Genomic DNA, 23028 nt, shown 5'->3' with positions numbered 1-23028 from the left:
AGTGCATCCATTTTCCTACCAGATCTGCAGAATTACGGTTCAGGTTCTCATAACTTTCTCACTTGAAAAAGGGTCTGTAGGCTCAGTTCCAGCCTTAGATTCTTACTACAACAAATTTACATCACGATTTGGTAATAAAAATAAAAACAATACCGTGGTTTGTGATAAACTGAAATAATATTGAAGCTGTGGATAGCATCATTCAAAAAAGTTTATCCTAGCTGGAAAAAAACCTTTGCTTGTCGGGGATGTCATTGTCTACTGTGCTCACATTTCATTGCAGGGATATAACAGAAAACTATAAATAACTGTGGGGTTTTTTTTCCATTTAATTTTAAGTACTTCTTTCTAGAATTTAACAGAGAATCCCCATCTTCACAGTGAACTCACAAGTGTGTCAAAAACAGGAAACTGAAAAATAATATTAAATAGTATATAAACACCAACCCACTATGAGGCCATTCCTTACTATTCAGAGACACGCTTCAAGTTTCAGAGAAATGAGATCTTCAAAACTGACAGTCTAAGCAGCAATAATTCTTAGCTTAGTGGATGAAGGCTGAAAGCATATTTCTGACAGAAGCCAATTTCAGTAGAAACTATTCTGCTGATCATTTAAGCAGCTTCAGAATATGCTGTGTTTTGTCAGTAGCTTCAAATACCTTTCTTCATGTTTTGCAAGAAATTGAGAAATTGTGTTTTTTTCTTCTTTAAAGACATCTGGTTGATGTCTTTAGAAAAATCTTACTGTCACACACACACACCTCATAATGCCAACATTAAAGGCCTGATAATTTACTTCATTACAAATAAGATATGTGGTTAAAGAGAAAAATGAGCTTTATAGCATATAGAGAGGTAAATGGAAAAGGAATTTTTTTTTTTTTTTAGAAAAGGGTAAAAGATAGGACTTGCGTTGGTCAAATGATAATGCTGGCATCTCCAGGAGTTACAACTTCTGTGTTGTTTTATACTCCACCTCTGATGTTACCAGCTGTTGAACTTGAGGCACTGCTCATCCGTGCTTGTTGAATGTAGTTGCAATAAAAAACATTCTGATTTTCCATCATTTCCATCAGGAATGTGAAAGAGGAGTGCCTTTCCTGGTATGAAAAATTATGTTCCTTCTTTGGCCTGAAACAAACTCATCAGTCTGAGAGATCTTAGAACAGGATATTTATACATGCAAATTTCTTTTCCTTTGACAACGCAGCCTTTAAAATATCAGACAGGAAGAAAGAGAAACATTTGCATTGATTTTGATTGTTTAATACTCAAGAGTGAAAAAGTGTAAAATCACAAAGCTTATACCACCACCAAAATGCAGTTTCATTTCAAATAACCAAAATACAAGCTGCCTGCAGTCTCATACAGCTGACATCAACAAACCCAGTTTCAACATTCTTACCATCTTTTTAAACACCTGCTATTCACAAACATCAGTCAATACAGAGTTCCAGGTCTCTCACACAACTTTCTTTATATTCTATATTATATTTGATATCTAGACCAGTGGTTTACACATTTAGAATAGTGCCCGATTTCTTATCCATCTCAGTATATAAATATTTTTTACCCCCCAAAATTAGTAATTATATTTTAAAAGCTTTTTTCTTAATCTAAACTCACCATTAAATTTATTTTTGTTTGTTTTTAAATGAAAAGCACAACTTACACGAATAAGCTTCAGAAGTGCATGCTGCCCAAGGTTATATCATGAATCCTTTCAGCCACGTTGTAATATAATGCTCATGCAGAAAGTTATTACACAGGGTTAGTACATTAGACAACATTTGTTCTTACTAAGAATGCACATACCTATGGCCCTGATTTTGCAAATGCAACTGTAAGGCCTGCAGGATGTGACTGTCCACCTAACTACATTTTGTTGCTTGGAGGTAGTATTATCCAAAAGCCGTCAGTATGTCAAAATGTCTTGGGTTAATGAGAGCTAAGTGGAAAATTGGTGCTTACATAAAGCTTTTTAAAACTTATGCCATCCATACAAAATATTTGTTTTCACAGCCTCAAAGTATTCTTGCAAAGGAATTGTGCATATATTTAAATGTGAACTGTGCATATCTTTAAGCATTATGCTAATGCACATTGCCAATTCCCTAAAATAAACTAACTTTCCAACAGCTGAGTAAAATCCTGATCTTTAATGGAACTAACAAAAATACTCCAAAGAAATGTTTCCTTTCAGACAATCAGAGTAGCACTGTATCTTGATGTAGCCTACAAGAGCTGATTGTGATGTTTACATGAATTTTTAAAGAGGCTCTGTTGCCTCAGTGGAAACAATATTTTCTTTTCTCCTGAATTTCTAAGGATGTTGGTGTTATGTGATTCATTTATGTGAATCCCTACTGATTTTTTTTCTTCAGTTGATATAACCCTCTGAGCAGGTGAAGATAAATATAACAGTGCTGGAATAGTTGTTCCTAAGAACAATGTCTGTTTAAGATTATACAGGTTATCAATAAAAAAGGTTTAACTTTGGAAGTAGCTTTTTACTGATTACAAAATACATTGTCTGCAGATACTTTTAGATCTAATGTAAAGAAAATGTTTAAGTTTCAGGTTAGAATCAAACTTCAAGAAAATTAACAGTGATCACTTCCTTTTAAATACTGCTGCTTTTTACAGATCTGACTCCTTCCTTTACTCAGTTATATAATACTTGAAGTACAGAATTTGACTGTTTGCAGTTAAGTATCTAGCTGGAAAGTTCTGTCTCATACATGATTATTAAAATAAACAAAGACATTACCTTTTTTAAAAGGTAGATGGTCAACTACAGAAACAAAAACAGGATGATATTTGAAGTCTGATGACTAATAACACCCTACTTATTAATGGAAGCAAAAGGTCTTTTATAAGCACCTATGAATAATTCTGAAAAACGTTGTTATCCATTACATGGTGAACAGTCCGGATGAGCACAGCATACATGCCTTTGGTGCTTCCACAAAGCTCAGTTTCCTTTCATCTTCCAGCTGTTGGTTACAATTCCAATTTCAATAAATGATTTCCTAGTACGTAATTAAAAAAATATTCAATCCTGATCAACACTGATACTCACTCTGTTGTACTTATATAAAATCAGGAAAATATACAGAAAGATTTGCAATGCAGACAAACCTCCTGAGTTAATCTTTGGAACATTGATAATAGTTTTAATATAATTTGTACAGTTTCCAACTTAGTTACTAAGGCACACAATGATTAATCTGTTCCATATCTGAAACAGAATGATATGTCAGTCAGCAGGTTACTTCTCTTTAGCTTTGCATTTACATTCATATTATAAAGTAGCAGTCAGTTTTGAAAAATCTAGCTTCTGTTAATATTAAAAGAATCTGAAAATTAAATATCCATGCCAGACTAAAATACTTAAACTGGATTCTAATCTGGGTGAGCACACACAGAACTATGCGTATAGAACCACAGGAGAATAATTCTGTGTCAGAGACTACCAGACCAGCACACGATAGCCATCCAGATACAGGTGTGTTTCTACTCTGCAGAGAAAGCATAGGAGAGTGAGTGAGTGAATGTGTGCATGTGTGTGCATGCATGTGAATATAGCAGCTTATCATTTGTTTATTTTCTTCTTGTATGTGTTTAGTTTCATATCTTCTTACCCCAGTGAAAAAAAAACACTTCAGCTGCTATTATTGTTTCTGCTAGCACTGCATGGTTTAGTACAGTAACTGGTTCTGATTTCTGACCTAGACTTTGAAGTCACTGAATTTTTACTGTAAAGCTGATTTATATCCTTCATTTAACCAATGTGCAATCAAGTGAAATAAATATAGTTTCAAAATGGTTTAGGCAGAAACCAACTTTGGCCACAGAAAAGTTTTATAACCAGAGAAAAGAAATACAAGGGAAAATTAAAATCCCTGGTTAGGTTTGCAGGTCTAGTGATCAGAAAGAGCATCTTCTCATTTGTAAACAAGACGAGAATTATCTGGAAATTATCTGACACAAAATGATCACAGATATAATCTACATCATTTTTACATACTTTTTTCAGAATATAGATAATATTAGCTAATTCCACTGTGTTAAGAAGTTATGCATTATGTAATGTTTGACACTTCACACTTACCATTAGCAATACCTACTGTCAAGGTAAGCAGTATACTGCAAAATGCTGCTGTTACTGTGTATTCACACCGAAGCTGTAGAGTTCCACTCTGGTGGAAGTACTATCTAGCCTATTTTTTAATATCTTTAAAAAGAAATAAAATTTTAAGGTACTACTCCACAATTTCTCACTATGGATACTGCAAGAAATTTTTGCTTCAGTGTTACCCCTTCTTTTTTTTTTTTTTTTTGCACTGCATTCTAACTATACAGATAATAGTACTTTTGTCTATTCTTGCTGTGCATTGTTAAATCCTAAGAAATTGTGTTCAGTTTTCATAGCTGTAATAACTGTATCTTTCTTTAGAATATTTTCATTAGGTATTGCATATAAATACACAGAAATGGAACGGAAAATCAGCTACCTACCACCCTCATTAGTCTTATGACCTCTTATATTTGTGGTTAGTAGCTTTAAAGAGAATTTCTGAATATTTTAGTAGCCAAATACAATACAGTATTTTTTAAAAATGGAAAAATCCTATTCAAATACATACTTGTTAATAAAGTGCTATAAAACAGACAAAAAAATACAATCCTCTGAATTAGCCAGTAGTTAATTTCTGTCTCTATAGGTAGAAAAATCTGAAGTTACTGGAAACAGGCCTCTGAGGGAAAAAAAACATTAATAGCATGATTTCTCCCAAAAATATAATTTCAAATCAAGTAAAAAGTGTACTGAATAGGTAGAAGGTTTCAATACTTCCCAGTTTCTCTCTCTCTCGAAAAACAAAACAAAACCAAAAAACACAGGATAATGAAGAACCTGCATAAACAAATTACCAAGTAGACTTCATTCAAGTGTCCTTTCAGAACCACTGTCCATCATTCTCTTCATCATCTTCTTCCTCATGGTCCAGATAGAGAAGTGCGACTTTCTTGTCATCAGAAATAACTGACCTTTGGTCTACCATTCTTTGCAATTGTACAGTTTTATCAAAATCTGACTTCTCCACTATGTTTTCAACGTGATCTTGGGAAAAACTGGAGTGAATATAACTTCTTTTATTTTCACTGTCCCCACTGTGGTCACTTTCAACTCTAAACTGTGACTGATTAACAGAAGGGTCTTGTTTATTAGATATGACCACTGTTGCTTGTTCTTCACTTTCTGCCATAGATACTCCACCCACATTGGAAACATCCATTTGAAAAGTAAATGACGTCTCACTGGATCCTACTTTAACATGCTTCATGGAGCTACTGCTCTCAGACGACTCTCGTGCTTGTGAATGATCTTCTAGTGTTTCAGAAATGGGTCTTGTAAAGATTATTTGTTCCGTTTGAGTTTCGACAGGAGTTATTCTAACATGCCTGAAAGATGTACTGATATCTGAGCTTCCTTCATTCTCTGAAAGATGTCCTTTGTTAATGAGCTCTGGAGTTTCAGAAAGGGAGCCTTGATATATGATTCTCTCAGTTGTTCTAACTCCTGTTTGGCCTAGCCTAAAATGCTTTACTGAGCTTTCTGAATGGGTTTGGTCTCCCACTTCGCTGATTTCAATATGCTCAGTGATGGGGCCCTGGTAGATGACTTTTTCAGCTGTCATAAACTCCTTAGGACCTAATTGAATGTGTCTTACTGAACTTTCTGTCTGTGAAAAGTCTCTAGAGTCACTGACCTCTACTTTACCAGAGATTGGTCCTTCAAAGATAACTTGCTCAGAGTGAATCTCTTTTGGATGTAATCTAAACTGCCTTACTGATCTGCTGACATCCACAGACCCTTCTGACTGAGAGAGATTCCCTGAGCTATTGAGCTCCAGAGAATCTGAGCCCAGCCCTTCAAAAGACACTTCTTCAATTACTTGCCTTGATCCTACTGTAACATGCCTTGTGGACCTGTTGATGTCTGATGAAAAAGTCTGCTGGGAAAGATTTCCAGAATCAATCTCTTCTACAGTTGTTGTAATGGGGCCTCTATAAATTACTTCTTCTGTTGTTTGGATTTCTTTAGGACCCAGTTTAAAATGCTTCACAGAATGGCTCATCTCTGATGTGCCTTCTGTCTGAACAACATCTTCTGTGGCACTGAGCCCCAGCATTTCAGAACCAGGCCCTTCATATACAATCTGCTCAAACCTCTGGACTTCTGTTGGACCAACCCTAATATGTCTTACAGATTTGCTCTCATCAGTTGATTCTGGTGAGTGAGAGTCTTCTCCAAGATTTGCAGTTTCCAAAATTGAACTATCATAAATGACTTTTTCGGTGGTATGATATCCTGTGCTACCAGTCTTCCTCACTGTGGATGACTTGTAGACTTCTTGATTAGCCACAGGAGTGTATATATCACTGCGTGCAGAAACATCTGTTTCTGTACTGATTTTACCACCAGCAACTCTCTCCAACTTATCTCCTTTCAAGGAGTGTGATGTTGTCTTCTCCTTCTCACCTGCAATTATTTCACCGAGCTGAGCTATATCAAACTCATCAGCATTAATGGTCTGAGACAGATTGACTTCAGCAACAATTGTCAGCAAGCCTCCCTCCTCTGTTTGATGAACTTTTTTGATATCAAATTCCAAGTTACTGGAGTCAGCTTGACTTTCTTTTGTTAATGCAGACAGTTCCTCTTTTACACTTTCTGGCAGACTGCCTCCCAACTGTTCTAAAGCTTCCTTCAGTTGTTGCTTGGGGTCCTTGGTTTCCTTTGATAAAAGCCCCTTTATTGAAGCCTGAAATTCTTGGGGTATTTTAATTTCTTTTTCAATAACAACAGATTCAACATGGGATGTTCCAGCTTTGGGATGCTCTTCTTTTAATATGTGGGCAGCTGCCTCCTCCCCTACCACTCTGTATGTTTCCTCTGGAGAGCTTACACCTTCATCTCTCTTACTCTGTGTGCCTTGCAAAAATTCATCTTGCCAAGAATACTTAATAGTTGATTCTTCTTCTATATGAATTTGCCCATACACTGAGTCATCATCTTTTTCATTAATAATAGGATGATCATCAGGAACAGACACAAAATATTTCTGTTCAATAGGTGAGTCATCTTCCTCAGTTACTTCCTCCACGTGAGTGAAGCTTTCATGGCGTTGTTTCTTCTTTTTAAGGTCTTCATATGTAAGCGTTATGTCCTGCTCATCATCACCATAACGCTTCTCTCTTTCAGGGAATGTGTCTTCCACTTCCTCTACTTCAAAAGGTGTAGAAAAATCAGTTCTTTCATCAGTGGTATAATCTACTGTTTCCTCCACAATCTCAACATTAACGGACATATTCTTTGCAACCCCACTTCCTTTCAGGCCATGACGTACTATATTTTCTATCTCCTGCTTGGAAGGAGTTCCCTCAGCACTCTCTAACACTTTTCTAACATCCTGATTTGAAAGACTTCCTCGGTCAGCTTCAGCAGAAACATCTATGTTTTCTTGTACTCGAGACTGCACTGTAATCTCTGTCCTTATTTTCCCATCATCAGGTTGTTCTTGCTTACTAAAAGAGGTTACTTTAGTGTCTGTTGATACTTCTGAACTAGAAGACGGTGTAAAACTTTTTAAAATGTCAGCAGCAATGTTCTCTGCTATACTTTCAGTTGCCAGAGTCTTCATTTTATGACTTCTGTCACTAGTTTTTTCTTCATCTCTCAGGTCAGATTCTGAAACACTGATTTTGTGAATTTCAGCAGGCTTAGTTACATGGTCACCTGTCTCTCTTCCTCTGGAAGTTTTGAAGTCTTGTGAACTTATATCTTCGTTTTTCTTCTGAGATACTTTATCAGGAGCAGGTCTTTCAAGAGTGATAGGTATCTCAATGACTTCTTTGCTTTTGGATTCAAAGGATACATCTGTATCTTTTTTGCTAGATTCTTTCTTCAAAGTTCTTGCATTAGAAATATCACTCTCTGCTACCTTCTGGCTAATGACTTCCTCCCGGACATATTTTTTCTGCTCTATCCCCATTTTTGCATCAGTCTGCCTTCCAAAATTAACACTTCTTTCTTCTACAAAAGTCTTCTCATCTACCTTCCTTTTCTCCTCCTTTGTTTGCTTCTCTAGTTTATCTTTTTCTTTTGGCAGTGATGTGCCTTCTTCAGTTGGTTTGCTGCCTCCTCTTTTTTCTTTTATTGTGGTCCGAGTTTCAGTTATGGTTTCTTCATATACAGATGGTTTTGAACTGGTATTCAGCTCATAAGTTGGAAATTTAGAGAAGTTTGATTTTGTTCTTAGACTTTCAGAAATCTTAGGCTTTGTATCAGCTTTGTTGTCCTTGTCCGATCTTTCAGCATGTGTTGACTGTTTTGAAAAAGATACTGTAGATGAAGACGTAACTTCTATTTTCTTTCTTTCTGGAATTGTTTTCTGCTGCGTTTCAGTGTGTTTCCAGCTACTGTAGCCTGGAGTATATGTTCTTAATTCTTTGTGGTCTGTCACTATTCTTTCATCCTTTCTAATAGTTGTTGAAGGGCGATATATTGAACCTAGAACACCTTTTCCAAAAGCTGTTCCACTCACTGCTGTCTGTGATCCAGCCTGTGTTGACTGAGCTGAATAGCGTGCAGAACTGCTTGTATTTGTTGCTGGTATTCTATGCCTTGTATCAGTGATCCTGATAGCCGGTGAAGTTTTATTTTGATTTCTTTCTTGATAAGTAGAGTACATATCAGTGTAATTATATGAAGTGTTTATAATATCTGCAAAGAGAGTATAGGTAATCTAATATTAAAATAATGGCTTGTATCTAAAAATTGTACAGAATAAAGAGGTGATGAACTAAGAAGTGTAACACTAAAGTTTGAAAGGAAGCAATGTATCTTTATTTTCAGTAAAGCTCTGGAAATGAATTTCCATAGGTTTGGCATGATAATTAAGTCTATGCATAAATTATATTACGGCTGAAAGCAAAGCTTTTTACTGAGTTGCAAGTTCTTGCTAATTTAACATTTTATGAGCTATTGGATATTATGGCATTTATTTAAGAATTACTCCTTTCATATTTACATTGATGTCCATTCACACTTACAAGTTCTTATTAAATAATGTATGCTAATATCCTAGGCTTGGTTTTGGGGTTTTTTGTTTTGTTTTGTTTTTTGCTTCTTTAGTCAAGTGGTCTGAAGTTTCTCTCTTTCTAGAGTTAATGGCATACCTGCTACCTCATGCTGGAAGTTGACAACATGAATACTGTCATTTATAGCCACAAGGTACAACAAAGGAGAGTAATAAAGAACCTCTTAGGCTGCATCTGTACACGTTAATAAAATGGACCAGGAATAACTGTCCAGCTCCAAGATTAATTCAAATCTTCTATTCCTAAAAAGTTAGCTACATCTACTCTGACTTTTGGTAGTGCTTCCAGGTCTGCAGTAACCACTGAACACACCTGAGCATTGCCTGCAAAAGGACTGGCTAATCCAAATCAAAACTGTGCCAGAGGTAGTGCTAACCACTTAACATTATAGGCAAGTGTATGCACATGTTTCACATATGCTGTAGTCTATTTAATTTACTATTACAGATACAGACTTCCAACCTCTTCTGAGACTAATGTCTGTGATAGCCTGGTGAGTTTAAGATAATATTTAAGACAAAACTCAGGAGCATTATCAAGTCTAATTCTGATATTAATGAGAGTTGCCATAGCAGTCAGATTGTAAATTCATCTCATCTAGTATCCTGTTTACAGTGACCAACAGTAGAATAAGGAAGAGTATAAGAACAGGGAAAGTAAATAGTGATACTTCCCTGGTATACTCTCACAGCCTCCAGAGATTTGCAGCTCCTAAGATAGAAATGGTATCTTTATGTTTAGTATGTCTTTGATTTGTCTTTTCTTACTCTGCTTAAATTTCTCTCTAAACCCATGTACATTTATTAATGCTCACAGTGTCTCATGGTTTTAACTCACAGTGCCACAGTTTTAACTATGTTTTATTAAATATTTCTTGCTTCATACTTCAAAATTCTCTTAAGAACTATGGGCATCCAAAAGTTTTTGCACTGTTGAGCTATGAAACATCACTCCCTGCTTAACTCTTCCACCTGAGTCACGATTTTATAAATTTTCTTAAACACTAGAGCACGATCTTGATTTAAAATATTAAAACTCAAAACCAATTTCACAGTACACTGATGAAAAAGAAACATCGTAATGCACTATTTTTCAATTATATTTAATTCAATTTTCATTTTTTATGTTCATTTTTTACCTTGAGGCAATTTCCCTATAAGCTGATCTCTCCATGTAATAACCCACTGGTTGCTCTTCCCTTCCAACAAAGCCCTGCAAAACACACAAAAAGGCATTCCATTAAAATACTGCAAAGAATAATCATAGTATTTAAAACATGTAAGTCTTAGAACTGGAAAAAATTATCCTGCAATTGGGTCTGATCCCGAATGTTATTCTCATCCCAGAATTTTAACAGTGGCAATTAGAAATCCTTGGCTTAATCTTAGTTCAGAGAGTTCACTTCCTTAGAATAATACAATGATCTTGCAGTAGGTTATAGCATAGAAACCATATAGTTTTAGATTATAACTTCCAAATTAGTCAATATATTGCTTCCTGACATGGACAAGATCCACTGATTTCCATTATGGAATCATAAAAACTGGCATATTTTTCCAGAACAATAGTCTCATAATAGAATTAGGAAAAATGAGCTAAACAAAACTTAGCAGATATTCAGTAAAGCTTTTTCAGAGAAACATGCAGAAATATTTTATAAAGAAATGGGAAAAATGAAATAATACTGGCAAGCAAATAACCAGCAGCTTTCCTGCTTGGTTACGTAGTAATAGAAGTGTTGCAGTGTGATATATAAGGTAACAGTTATTCTAATTTCTATAGAATGTAATTTCTATCCTTTTCAGATGAAAACTGAAGGAAAATATTACTTCTACTGTCAAAGAGTGGCTACTGCTGGAAGTAATTATTCTTAGTTCTTATTCTATCTGAAATCAACACAACATATTATACACCAAAGGACTAAGAAAAATCTTTGTGATTGAAACTTCTGCACTGGTGGCACACATCAACTGTTCTTGGAGACAGCACACCCAGCTGATTGCTCGAGAACACTTGCTACCATACCTTCATGCCAAATTTTGTTCCCTGTATGGCATGCCTGAACATGGACACCTCCTCCTAAGAACAACCAGACAGCAGCCACAGGCTTATTCAGTTCCTAAATAACTTGATAGTCTACATTATTTTTTTTCCCCTACAGTTGTGGAGAATACTCCAGAGGTACATTTCCTACAGATACTAGCAAAGCTGAGGGGCAAAATATTTTCAGCATTAACTGCTCTACATTAATGTAGGCAAATAGCATACTCCTGCCCCTCGGGGGAAAAAAGAACCAAATTGCTCTATAAAAATAAAATTGTTGGCTTCTTCTGTTTACAGAGTACAAAAACTAGATACTAGAGTGACCTCTTATTCAGTCCTAGCATTTTTAGATATGGTGATCCAATAAGATTGGATCCCAAAATTTGTAATAAATTCTCTTGAAATACTTGTGTGATTTCTTCTCTTCTGCTACTCATACGCTTGTACTGTCTGACATGAAGTATATCCAGCTGTCCTTAAAAAAAAGAAGAGAAGAAAAGTAGTCTGCATCTTCTCCACTTTAGCTGGGACACAGTCTATGCTATACTCCAAAAAAAAATGCAGCATTGTGGTTTAACAGCCTAGAAATTCTATGGCAGGTTCTTTAAATATGCAACTGAATGCTATAATCAGTACAGTACTTCGGTGTTTTTATGTTCACTCCTTCTGGTGAGATAATTGTTTCATCACTTCCAGTTTTGGAAATGCCGGATGTTTTGCACTGATAACAGCAGCTGCAACATCAAAGTTGTCAAGGGGGAGGCTGCAGGATTATGATAGCCAAAGCTTCCAGCCTCCCTAGCAGGGAGCTGAAAGCAATTGAAGACTGTGGGATAAACACATTTGCTAGGCCTTTCTAGCAAAATGAACAATGCAGACATTCTAAATATCACCTGTAGATGATGACTACCCAGTTTGGACATTGTATGCTTCTTTTGGTTTCTGACTGCCTCTAGATTCAGTGGGACAATGCTACATGAGCAAAGATCACCTGTAAGTTTTTCTTTGCAACCATGGATTTACCTTGACTCAGAAGAAAAGCCAGATTAGAATTACCTAACATTGTTTACAGGTTACTCACCTCCTTAAACAGGTTCAGATAAACACCTGCAGTTTGTTAGTCAAATTCAACCCTAGAACAACCCTTACTAGGGAAAATGAAAATACAAGCAACTTGTCTTTGTCCACATTTAGTAGCAATGAAATCAATTCAACACTTCTAGAGAGCGTTCCCAAGAGCAAACATCATATCTGATTAACCTGGTGAGCACCAAAGGATTTGCTCCGAAATAAATGCTAGAAAAGCCGGTGACATTACAGGAACATATCAAGGAGCTGGCAATGAAAGTGTTAACCATGATGAAGGAAACTAAGAATGTGGGTAGTTTGACTAAGGATTTCTGGCTGCTATTAAAACAACAGTTGTTCAGTTGCTGCAGCAACGTATGAAGTCACTAAAAATAAGATCCAAGAGGTAACTGTATACGGCAAAGGGCAACAGATCACAGAAAAGCTGGAGCTGAAATATTACTACTGAAAATATGTTGTATTTGAAAATGAAAGGCAAAGCTTCATGAAACCTCTAAAATACTGGACAGTGGATCAGTGTTCTACTGTATACAGTTCGTAATCTATTTCCTCCAGCTATCAGGTAAACAAGAAAATATTAAACCGATACTGGTTTAAATTACCATAAGAAAATGCAGTATAAAGTACTGAGCACTAGTCTGGAAGTCAGCAAAGGCATTTTCTGTTCACTGGCTTCATGTTCACTTCAGCTTATGCAAGTCATTTTGCTTCTCTACTTTTTTTGCATCCCTTCTTAATAACAACTATTTAAGCCATAAACTCTTTATGGTAAAGTCTGCTTTAAATCTGAAACTAAACCACTTGAACAGTGGAGTGTTAATCTCAACTGTATAAACTTTTAAGTATTTATAGAAATGACAAAAAGCATTCCTTCAAGTTGCACTCTTCTAAAAAATAACTGTCAGCGAATTCCTGGAAATCTGACTCCCAGTGACATATATAGACACTGACCTAAGACTTAACTTAAATATTTCCAGAAAATACTACATCTGCACCTTTAACACATTTCATTATTAATGTCATTTATCTAAGGCAAGCAGTTCCATGGTAGCCAACCTGAAGCCTTACTGTGTACTGGATGATAAAAGAAAAAGTAGTCCAGGAGAGCAAATAGATGAGCTAAACTGGTTGGGTGCATAGGGAGAAGATGTCAAAAGCAAAGGAAGTCATGTAAATGTTATTGTGGTCATTTACCACAGCAGTAACTTGATCTGTCTCAATGACAGAAACTGAAAATCTGAGGGGCAGTTAGCCAGCAGCCCATAAAAATTCATCCTCTCCATCCTGAGTATTTGGAAAGAGTTATAAAAAACATGTCTTTGGAGAATGGAATGGGATGCAGGAAGCTTTTCTAGAGGGTAAAGGCCAATCCAGCACAGTTCTTTTCCATTGTGAGATGAGAAGACAAGGACCGTGTGAAGAATAGCAGGTGACTAACTGTACATGAAACAACCTGGACATCAGTGACTCCGAATGTTCTCCAGGAAATAAAACAAAGACAACTATATGAGATATTGGATGGTATAAGCTGTACACAGACAATAATAAAACTGACTGGAAAGGCCATGGTGAACATCTGAGGAGGCCTTAATGCTGGTGATGATTTCTTGAGGGGTAGAATTGGAAAGACTCAGAAGAAATGTTGATGGAGGAAACCAACCTAAGAAGGATTGGAAAGTAGACCTGATAAGTGCATTAGGAGGTTCTGACAACAACTATGACCAAAAACTGCTTTGTAGGCTGCGCTGCTTCAAAACACAGCATAGCAACCTAGAGCAGAACATTTGCATGACAGTAGGATTTCAAAATAAAATATTTTACCCTTAAACAAGAAGACAGTTTAAGGAGGGCAGAAAAATGACTTAACCTATGTAGAGCTCAGGGCAGCCTCTGCTATTTGAAATGAAGCTTCTGATAGCTGAGGAGTCTGGATAGCTGAGGAGCTGGAAAAATATTAAATCTAACCACCAATCTGACCTACCAAGCCCCATCACTAAACTGTATCCTTTTAGTGCTATGTCCAAGTTTCTTAAATTCTGCCTTAAATCTTAAATCTTAGATCTTAAATTGGAGAAAAAGAACTGAGTATTAAGATGTTCATGAGTTATACCTTCATAAAGCCATATAAGATATGTATTTCACTTCCTGAGTAAGCCTTGGATCCCACAGCAGGAAGAATGAGCAGAATTAGAGAGGAAGTACACTTGGTCTTTGGGGAAGGGTGTTCTTTGCAATAATGAACCTTCTTGCCAGTGCCGAAGCAACCAACTAATGGAAAGAACTAGCCTTAGAATGGGACCTGTAGGAGTTGTAAAACAAAGGGAAAACATAGGTGGGAGGTAAAAGAAGACAGCTCCAAGAGGCTGGCCAGACAGCACACCCTTAGCCTTTTGTGCCAAGAGGAGGGGAGGCGCCAAAGCCTTAATGGAAACTTCTCAATGGAAAGTTCAGGTTATTGAAGTGAGGTGCCTTTCATCTCCAATACGCATAACAAGAGTATATGCCAGGATCCTTTGTAGAAATGAAAAGAAGCTGGATTCGTGTGCCATGGTTATCAAAAGACCTGGCAGAAGAACTGGACTGCAAATTATAGATCAGCAGTCCAGAATTCTCTTACTAAGCAGCTTCCTTTACAATAGAAGTAGCATCTATCTCCAGCCTAAGAGTTTATCTTTTTTTTTTCCTTCTGAATCACTTCTATACTATGTGCAAACTGATACATCGTGATTCTCCAGATAGGAGAAATACTCTGGCTTTTCAGCCACACATCTAGCAAGTCTCCAGTTATATACATACAGTACTGAGGATTTTTGAGCCGAAAGACTGTTTGTTGATATCTCACACTTGACCCAAACATATTTCCCTAGCAAACCAAGAATATAAAAAACTGGGATTTATCAAACAGACTTTTCTGTGATTTTCTCAGTATTCTCCAGCTGGAACAAAACAATTGAATACTTGCTATTTACATCAACATTGCAAGAGGCCGCTAAGCAGAATATCTGAATGATGAATTCTGCTATATAACCTGACAGATGGCAGCTATACTGCCTCACATTTATTATTATTATCCTCTGATTAGACAACTGAGTGTGACTGAAATACTTACCTGTAAGTTTCAATTTCAAGGATGAGACCTGCTTTCACCTGCAGTAGTTCTTGATAGTCCCTCAGGTAGTCTGTGATCGACATGGTCAGGAACTGCTTTTCTTCTTCTAGAGCATCGATTATCCGCTAAAAAGGAATACTGATTTTTAGTTTTGAATAAACTTTAAAATCTGTCATACTTGAATGCTCAATAGCTTGAAAGTTTTAATTACAAAAAAAAAAAAAAAAAAAAAATCTGGGTGAGCAGTAAATCAACATATTCTATCACTCCAAAAAAACAGAACAAATCAGCCCTGGGACTTCCCTATATACATTATTACTGAAACAGAGTTTTGTGCTAAGATTTCACTTTATCAAGCTAGTTAAATATTTAAGCAAAACCCATTCAAATCCTGTGTATAAAAGTAATCAAGTGTGCATAGCAAGAAAATACACTGCTTTATAAATGTGACTTGAATGGGATTCATTCTGTCATTTTAAGGGTTTAGATACAGATATCTAAATCATTCTTGAGATCTGAATTTTTTGTAATTTCTTTGCTAAGAGAACCTGGTTGATTTCTCTTTGTTAGTAGTTTGAGGTCTACACATGTGTGGGCCCAAACCACTTTTTGGATTCTAGTGTATTTGGAGATACTCATAGTGTCTAAAAGGTGAAGGAAGAGCCTCCAGAAGTTCCTTCCCACCAAGTTTCCTACAATCTTTGGATACTTGCTTCTAAATCCACCCACTATTCTTCTAACTGCTACTCAGAAGATATACAAAGGAGCGCTTGTCCTCATTTTGATTGCTGAATATAACTTTGCACTTTTGTATGGTGCCTATAAATTACTTGAGAGGAGTGATGACATAATAAGGTCTGTTCAGCTCTTTTTGAAAAGTTTTGAAAATGGAGTTAGAGGCAGATACTGCAAGATACTGAAGTACAAAATGATCTAAAATCAAACATACTTATAAAATACAACATTGAAATTTAAAAGCTGACTAACCATATGCAAGAAGCAACAAAGACTTCTTAAACAGAACACAGATTTAATTTAGACTATAATAACTGTATTCTGCTCCTGAAAAGAACACCACAGAACACAAGTGCTTTAATCACTGGTGTTACTTCTCACAGGAAGGGCAAATCTCCATCTCCAGAAAACAATCCTCTCCCTGATAATTGAAAGGAGTAATTCAGTGCAGACTCAGAACTGAAAGTACAGCATTAGCTATTCAAAGTGATTCTTACTGGTTTTTCTGCTATGGATATCATCTACTAATCCAAAATCAATCCTCCTCAGCCGGCGTGCTGAAGCTAACTAAAATGGTATAGATTACACTTTGTTTCTGAGGGCTAGGGAGAAATGAAACCACAGCAAAGGCTCAGTCCTATTTTGTCCACATTGCTCTGCACTATGCAGGAATCAAACTGTCATTTACAAAGCAAAGTCTCACACACATATATGGAACTGAATAGGAATTTCTGACAGCATATTTTAGATTGCATCTTAACAAATGCTTTGCAATACAGACAGCAAAATCAAGACGGTGGTAGTCTAGTTTTCAAAAATTCAAAATATTTTATTTTTATGCACTATGTGTTCAATTATCACAGTATGAACAATAGCATAAAAGCATACATGCAGCAGGAGACTCCCCAGACTGGTTAGAGCTAGTATGATATGCTGCTGGCAGAAGCAAGGTTTAAGAAGTGCTAGCCTTTCAAACATTAATGGACTTTTTTTTAATGCAAAAGAAAAAAAAAAAAAAACTAAAAAACCAAAAAAACCAAACAGCTTCATGAAGGAAGCTGCCTGTATCTTCATATGCGTGTGGGAATATCTGTCTACCTATTTCTTCAGTTGTATTTGCAGCTGTTGTTCTATGATTATACTGACATTTGGGCATTAACTTTACTTGATGTGACAAATTCTGTCTACAGTCTTCAGCATATATTAAAGCTCATTTTTTTATGGCAGAAAACAAATAATATTTGTGCATCTGAAACAGCACTATCAACCATGCACTAGCCTCATCCACACTGTAGCAAAGGTAACATCCTGTATGGTTCTGCATTGTGGCAAGCAGAACCACTGACCTTTAGAGGCTCTGAGGCAACAGTGCTATTCAAGAACTGACACAATGGAAAATCCCAAGATGAGATGGGAAGAAAAGTGCCAGGCCTTGCTTTTAAAAGGAAAAGGCTGTGAGAAAAGAACAGACAGGGTGTTGCCAGAAGAGTCTGCAAAAGAAACAAAGGGCAAGAAAGACTGGATATCTATGAGACCAATCCCTAAAGGTGGTAAGATACAAAACAAGAAGATTCAGGCATTTGTTGCCTCTTCATTAAATACAGGGACTAAATAAATAAAATTAGTTACAGTGTCCTGATGATTACCATAAGGGGCTACATAACTGGGCCAGCTGTGTAATTGCTCCGAAGGAATTCATTACAACAGGAGGAGACATTCTGTAGACTGGATGGCAGACAACCACTTGCCCAGCCTTCCAGTCACTGATATTTAACAATGGCACAGAGGACAACTGACAACGTTTCCAAGCATGCTAAAAAGGTGTCTAAAGCCCAGGAGATGGGAAACTGACAAACATCAGTTTTGCAAAAAGTAACCTATGTTGTGGCAGCCATGTTTGCTTCACACTCTAAGGGATTAACTTAGAAAGATCTTTCCTCACCCATATCAACCTCTCTCAAAGTCCTGGTGAAGTCCCACTAGAACTGTATGACTGAATAGAAGTGATTTTTTCATCCTTCCGAGGTCTTTTTCCAGTCAGCAGTGGGAAATTTCAGAAGGGTAGTAGGGGGAAAAGAATGTACTTGGGTTGTCCAAACTGTACCTACTGAGGGAATAAAGACAGGACATCAGGCTCCAGCCCTTTCCAGCTGGTACTGTTTACCAATCCCACAGCTCATTCAGTGGCTCAGTAGGGGGAGGAACTGTGCTTAGCTGGCTGGAAACTGGTACACAAAAAAATGCATGTGACATACTGATATTACATGTCCATTTGACAAAACATTTTTTCTCTGGAGCTCACAACATGGCTGACACAGGAACCAGTCCTAAAGCTCCTGAATTAGTGACAAATTTCTGCCTCCTTTCAAAGCGACAGCTATATCTTTTTTTACATCTGAAAACTACAGAGCTTCCTTCTGCTGTCACTCCGTATTGCAACTGGTACTCAAATCACTGAGAGTGTTTGTGTAAGTATTTTCAGAACACACAGATGAAATCATGGAAGTTAGACATAAGAAATCTACTGAGTTCATTCCACAGCACCCAGGACCAGCGAAAATGTTCCAAACAATGCATGATTTACAGCGTGCCTGGTTCAGCTGAATTATAACTCTAAGCACATATTTCTATTTAACGCTGCTGAAAGCTTCAGTGAGGATAGGGATGGGGTAGGAGACAAAGATGGACATATAAGGCGACTGGATGATATATGGAAAGTATGAATAAATCTAATTGCTATTACAGCTGCAGTGGACAATAATCACTTGACTTAAATCTGTACATACTTATCATTTCTATGTGACACTTTGCAATAAATAAGCACAAAATAGATACTCTTTAAAGAGTCATAGAAAATCTATGCTAAAAGTACTTTCACCAATAAAAGAAACATTGAGAGGAGGAAAAAAAAAGCCTTAATCACAAGAACAAAGCTTGCACAAGCTGCTTCTACACATTCTGTAATTGGTTTTCCTGAATGTGAATCAATGATTTTTTCTTTCTCATGCATGAGCCACTGGAAAAGACCTTTTTCACTGGAAATCAAACAGTTTAAACACAGTGCGGTGAGAACAGATTTTGGAAATCAAAATAACTAAATATTAGTTGGCTGATGTACATTTGTGTAAACTTAGGATCCTAAAAGAAAAGTTTAAAGAATGACAGCTTTTGGGGTTTTTTTTCCTCTTCACATTTTCCCCTGGCTTTAATCAAGTGATAGATTTAATTAGTGAGAGATTTACGCAACACTTCTAAAACTTTGGAAGTGTTTACATACATAACTGGAAGAATAAAGCTGACTGTCAGAAATGAAAAGAAAGGAAGGGAGAAAGAAAGAAAGAAAAGATTCAGAAGTTAAAAGCTTTTCTGATTGCTTCTTACATACCTACTCTGACTCAGTTCACAGCAATCTGCAAACTATGCAGCTTGCAAACAATCCAGTAGCCTACAAAAACCAGACACAGAGCAACAGGTCCCAGTCCTATCCCAACTGCCAGCATCTCCATAATCTACCACTGGTGGACACAATGTCACATTACCAGCAGGCTTCAGACAAACAAGGAGCTTCAACAGAGTGTTAATAAAAGGGTCTAATAATGAACAAAAGAAATGTTGCCCTCGGGAAACGGATCGATGGTCTGGATGATCTAATACGCGCTCTCCACTCTAAATTTGATGAACTGATATTTTTCTGTCCTGGCATTTGCTGATCAGTTCGGGGTGATTATGCGTGCCACCAAACATTATTCTGGCTGAAAGCAAATTCTCAGCTACAGATGCTACGATAACCCTCTGTTTAAAAACACCAAACATCCATCTGAAACGGCTGCCAATCACCTACACTGGTAAGGTTTTATTATCAAACAATTCCCATTCAGCTTGTTTGTAGCACAGTAACATATCTTCCTGCCTTCAAAAGGCTAAGTTTCCTCACCTACAATGCGGACCACAAGCATTTCTCTAGGCTCAGAACTGTGCATAACACAGGAAGAAAATTCAGATCACTTCTCTGATCTCAACAAGTCAACCTTAAGTTTCAGGCCAGAAGGGAAGTTTTGTGTCCCAGTGCTCAGGGACTCACTTCATCCCTCCCGGGGACTGCTCTGTGTCACCGTGTGCTTGAGCCAACCTGAGCGGCAGCCCTGGCAAGTCCGTGAGCCAGCTCTTGGGAACTTGGCAAGGGCACTGGGAAAGGAGCACCTGTCACCAGGAAGATGCTCTCAGGGTCACCATCGCACTCAGAAACCCCACCCTTCGTGGAGGGCTCTCCCTAAAGTGGTGCAACAGGGCTCCCTGCAGCCCCAAGAGAAGGGCTTTTTCAGCCCGAGGAAATCCTGCTGGAGGGAAGCAGAGGGGAGCAAGAGAGCCCAGACCCACAGGTTTTTTATGCGCTTTCCACAGCAGAAAGAGCAAGACTCAGGACTACGGGAGCAGGCTGCCAGCATAACGGGGCCTTGCAGAGCAAGGTGCTGGGCGATCAGGATCACATCTCACTATGGGCCAGAATTTAAAGAAAAAAAGTGAATGGGATGTTGGAAGGAGATGCAGAGGGGCACCGAAACAAGCGCCAAAGAGTGAGCATGAAGCGGCACGGTTTGGACAGCCCCGGCGAAGGGCCGCGACTGAGGGACGAGGCGTCCCGGACCCGGCAAGGCAACAGCGCCACGCACCTGGTACTCCTCCACTTCGGCGCCGTGGCGGTCCTGCATGGCGAGCAGCTCCTGCTCCAGCCGCTCCCGGAGCCCACACAGCTCCTGGCCCTGGCGGTGGAGGTCCTCCAGGTGCTGGCGGCACTGCCGGCTCTCCTCCCGCAGGAGCTCCAGGTTCTCTCGGCTCCGCTGCGCCTCCTGCTCTTGCAGCCTCTGGATCTGCTCCTGATAGCGCAGTAGAGTCTCCTGGCAGCTCTGGCTAAGCAGCATCTCGTAGGTCTCCTCCAGCTCCTCCAGGCTCAGGGCGGACAAGGGGGGCGGCAAGGCGGCCAGGTCCATCCGCAGCTCTCGTATCTCCACCGCCTCCCGCCGCTGCCGCTCCGCCAGGTGCCCGTGCTCGTCCTGCAGCTGCAGCAGCAGCTCCTCCAGAGCCACGCACTCGCCCTGCAGCCGCTGCAGCAGCTGCCGCTGCCCGGCCAGCTCCGGCTCCAGGCGGCGCCGCGTCGCCAGCACCTCGGCGCCCAGCAGCTGTAGCTGTTCCAGCTCCCGCCGCAGCCCGTCCCGCTCCAGCTCCGCTTCCAGCTTCGCCTGGCTCAGCTCCTCCAGTTGCATGCGCAGCCAGGCCAGCTCCTGCTCGGGCACCCGCAGCCCTATCAGCTCCTGCTCCCGCAGCTCCGCCAGCTCCCGCGCCAGAAAGCGGTTCTCCTCCTCCAGTTCCCTCACTCGGGACACGAAGACCCGCAGCCGGGAATTGAGCTCCTGGAGCTCCCTCTTCTCGTCCCATCCTGCTTCCCAGCGCCGCCACATCTTGTCCGGGCTGCGGGTCGGAGCCGCTCTGGCCCCTGTGCTGCTGCTGCTGCCGCCGCTGCGCAGCTCCCTTCCTCCGCCGCCGCCTCACCGGGGGCTCTGCGCCCCGTCGCCGCCTCCCGGCCCCGCTCCGCCGCCAAGCACCGCCCGCCCGCCTCCTCCTCCGCCTCCGCCTGCCTCCGCGCTGCTGCCCTGCGGCGTCCCCTGCCGGCCGCTGCCCGCCGCGCTGAGAGCCGGGGCGCTCCACGGGAGCCGCAGAAGCGTCGCTGCCCTGCGCCGGCCTCCCGGGAGGAAAAACAGCCCCTCCGGGACAAGCTCACCCTTCCCTCGGTGCGGAGCCGCGCTGGCTGAGGCTCAGCCTGCTTTACCATCTCTATGCCGTGCCGCCGTGAGGGTTTTGTACAGTCTGTGATCCACCGGTGACCACACTGTGGCTGGGCCTAAGTTAATATCAGGAGTCAAAAGCTGTTTTAGAATGGCACTTGTAGGCTGAGGAAGCGACTGAAATGCCTCCAATTTTGAACTTGTACCGTGACTCATAAAATCTTTGAGCAACAGAAAGGCACTCAGTTTCCCAGTCTTAATGCAGGGCAGAAGCGCCTGCAGCCAGCGCATCCCTGTGCCCAATTCTCCACTGCCTTATTTTGCACCATATATGGGCTGAATGCAGAGAAGTCCTTTCATTGACTGCACCAAGACTGACTTCGCATGAGCTGCTCGGCAAGGAGGCAGAAAAGCATCACCCTCTGTGCTACCCACCAAATTAGAGGAAAAGATGAGGAGTGACTCATTCTAAGCTTTTTCATCTCCCCAGGCATCCTCTCTTTATCTTCTCTCTCCCTCTCTTACACACACTTAACTTTCACCCAGTGCTGCAGCAGAGATTTGCAGCTTTGCATCAGGCAGCCAGCTCAGCACAGCCACCACGTCTGCATTTACTCCTCAGGACAGTGCCCAACCCAAGCTCATGCTGGGAAGCAGCTGGAGTTTGGCACAAACCCTGCAGAGCTGGGCATCAGGGCACAGCCGTACTTCATTGACAGCACTACACACTCATTTCTGCACTGTTGCACCCCTCCTGAACCCTCCCAGCCTGGCACCACATCTCTCTTCTGTCAAAAGGCCAGATTTTGGCTGCTGCTTTGCTCTCCATGGAGAAACTTTCCTTTTAATCTCAATAAAGCCTACAGGATTTAAGCCCAACCAACACAGATAAATCATTGGCTTTGGCCTAAAAGTGAGCCAATTTAGCCTTGGCAGATTTGCTCTGTCAGAGGTCACCGAGAAGCTGATTTACTAAAGACACTTGCTTTTTCTTGGCCTTGTGGTCAAAATCAAGTCCCTCAGTGACACTTCTACTTGCTGTTTGTCTTGCTGTTCTTTTATGAGGGAAACCACTATGCTTCCGAGAGGAGGTAAGTTCCT

General features: G+C 39.6%; 1 protein-coding gene and 1 long non-coding RNA gene across 3 annotated transcripts in view; one reads left to right on the top strand and one right to left on the bottom strand.

Moving 5' to 3' along the window:
• Positions 1-11661, top strand: part of LOC121111595 — a 30326-nt gene extending 18665 nt beyond the window's left edge. Inside the window, exons 3-4 of the long non-coding RNA XR_005862603.2 lie at positions 9236-9304; positions 10977-11661. This is a non-coding gene — a long non-coding RNA (uncharacterized LOC121111595). The remainder of the gene's footprint in view (positions 1-9235; positions 9305-10976) is intronic.
• SYNM (synemin) lies at positions 1232-21668 on the bottom strand. Of its 2 annotated transcripts, NM_204809.5 has the most exons (4): positions 20818-21668; positions 15413-15537; positions 10310-10383; positions 1232-8794 (listed from the first exon to the last, which is right to left on the bottom strand). In NM_204809.5, exons 1-4 carry the CDS (start codon positions 21601-21603, stop codon positions 4965-4967), a joined length of 4815 nt encoding a protein of 1604 aa, NP_990140.3. In that variant the 5' UTR covers positions 21604-21668; the 3' UTR covers positions 1232-4964. The 2 variants fall into 2 exon arrangements, with proteins under 2 accessions (NP_990140.3, XP_046754846.1); XM_046898890.1 differs by lacking the exons at positions 15413-15537; positions 20818-21668 and adding an exon at positions 12906-13162 and having other exon boundaries at positions 1254-8794.
• Positions 21669-23028: the final 1360 nt, after the last annotated feature.

Source organism: Gallus gallus, chromosome 10 (genome assembly GCF_016699485.2).
Source record: "Gallus gallus isolate bGalGal1 chromosome 10, bGalGal1.mat.broiler.GRCg7b, whole genome shotgun sequence".
NCBI classification, from domain to species: domain Eukaryota; kingdom Metazoa; phylum Chordata; class Aves; order Galliformes; family Phasianidae; genus Gallus; species Gallus gallus.
Note: the sequence above shows the minus strand (reverse complement) of the source record. Positions and strands in the feature narration are given on the sequence as shown.

Coding starts and splice junctions, on each gene's coding strand:
- SYNM (NM_204809.5), bottom strand. CDS start 21,603: ATGTGGCGGCGCTGGGAAGCAGGATGGGACGAGAAGAGGGAGCTCCAG. Junction 15,538..20,817: donor CCGAAGTGGAGGAGTACCAG/GTGCGTGGCGCT, acceptor ATTCCTTTTTAG/CGGATAATCGATGCTCTAGA. Junction 8,795..10,309: donor TATAGGGAAATTGCCTCAAG/GTAAAAAATGAA, acceptor CTCTCTTTGCAG/ATATTATAAACACTTCATAT.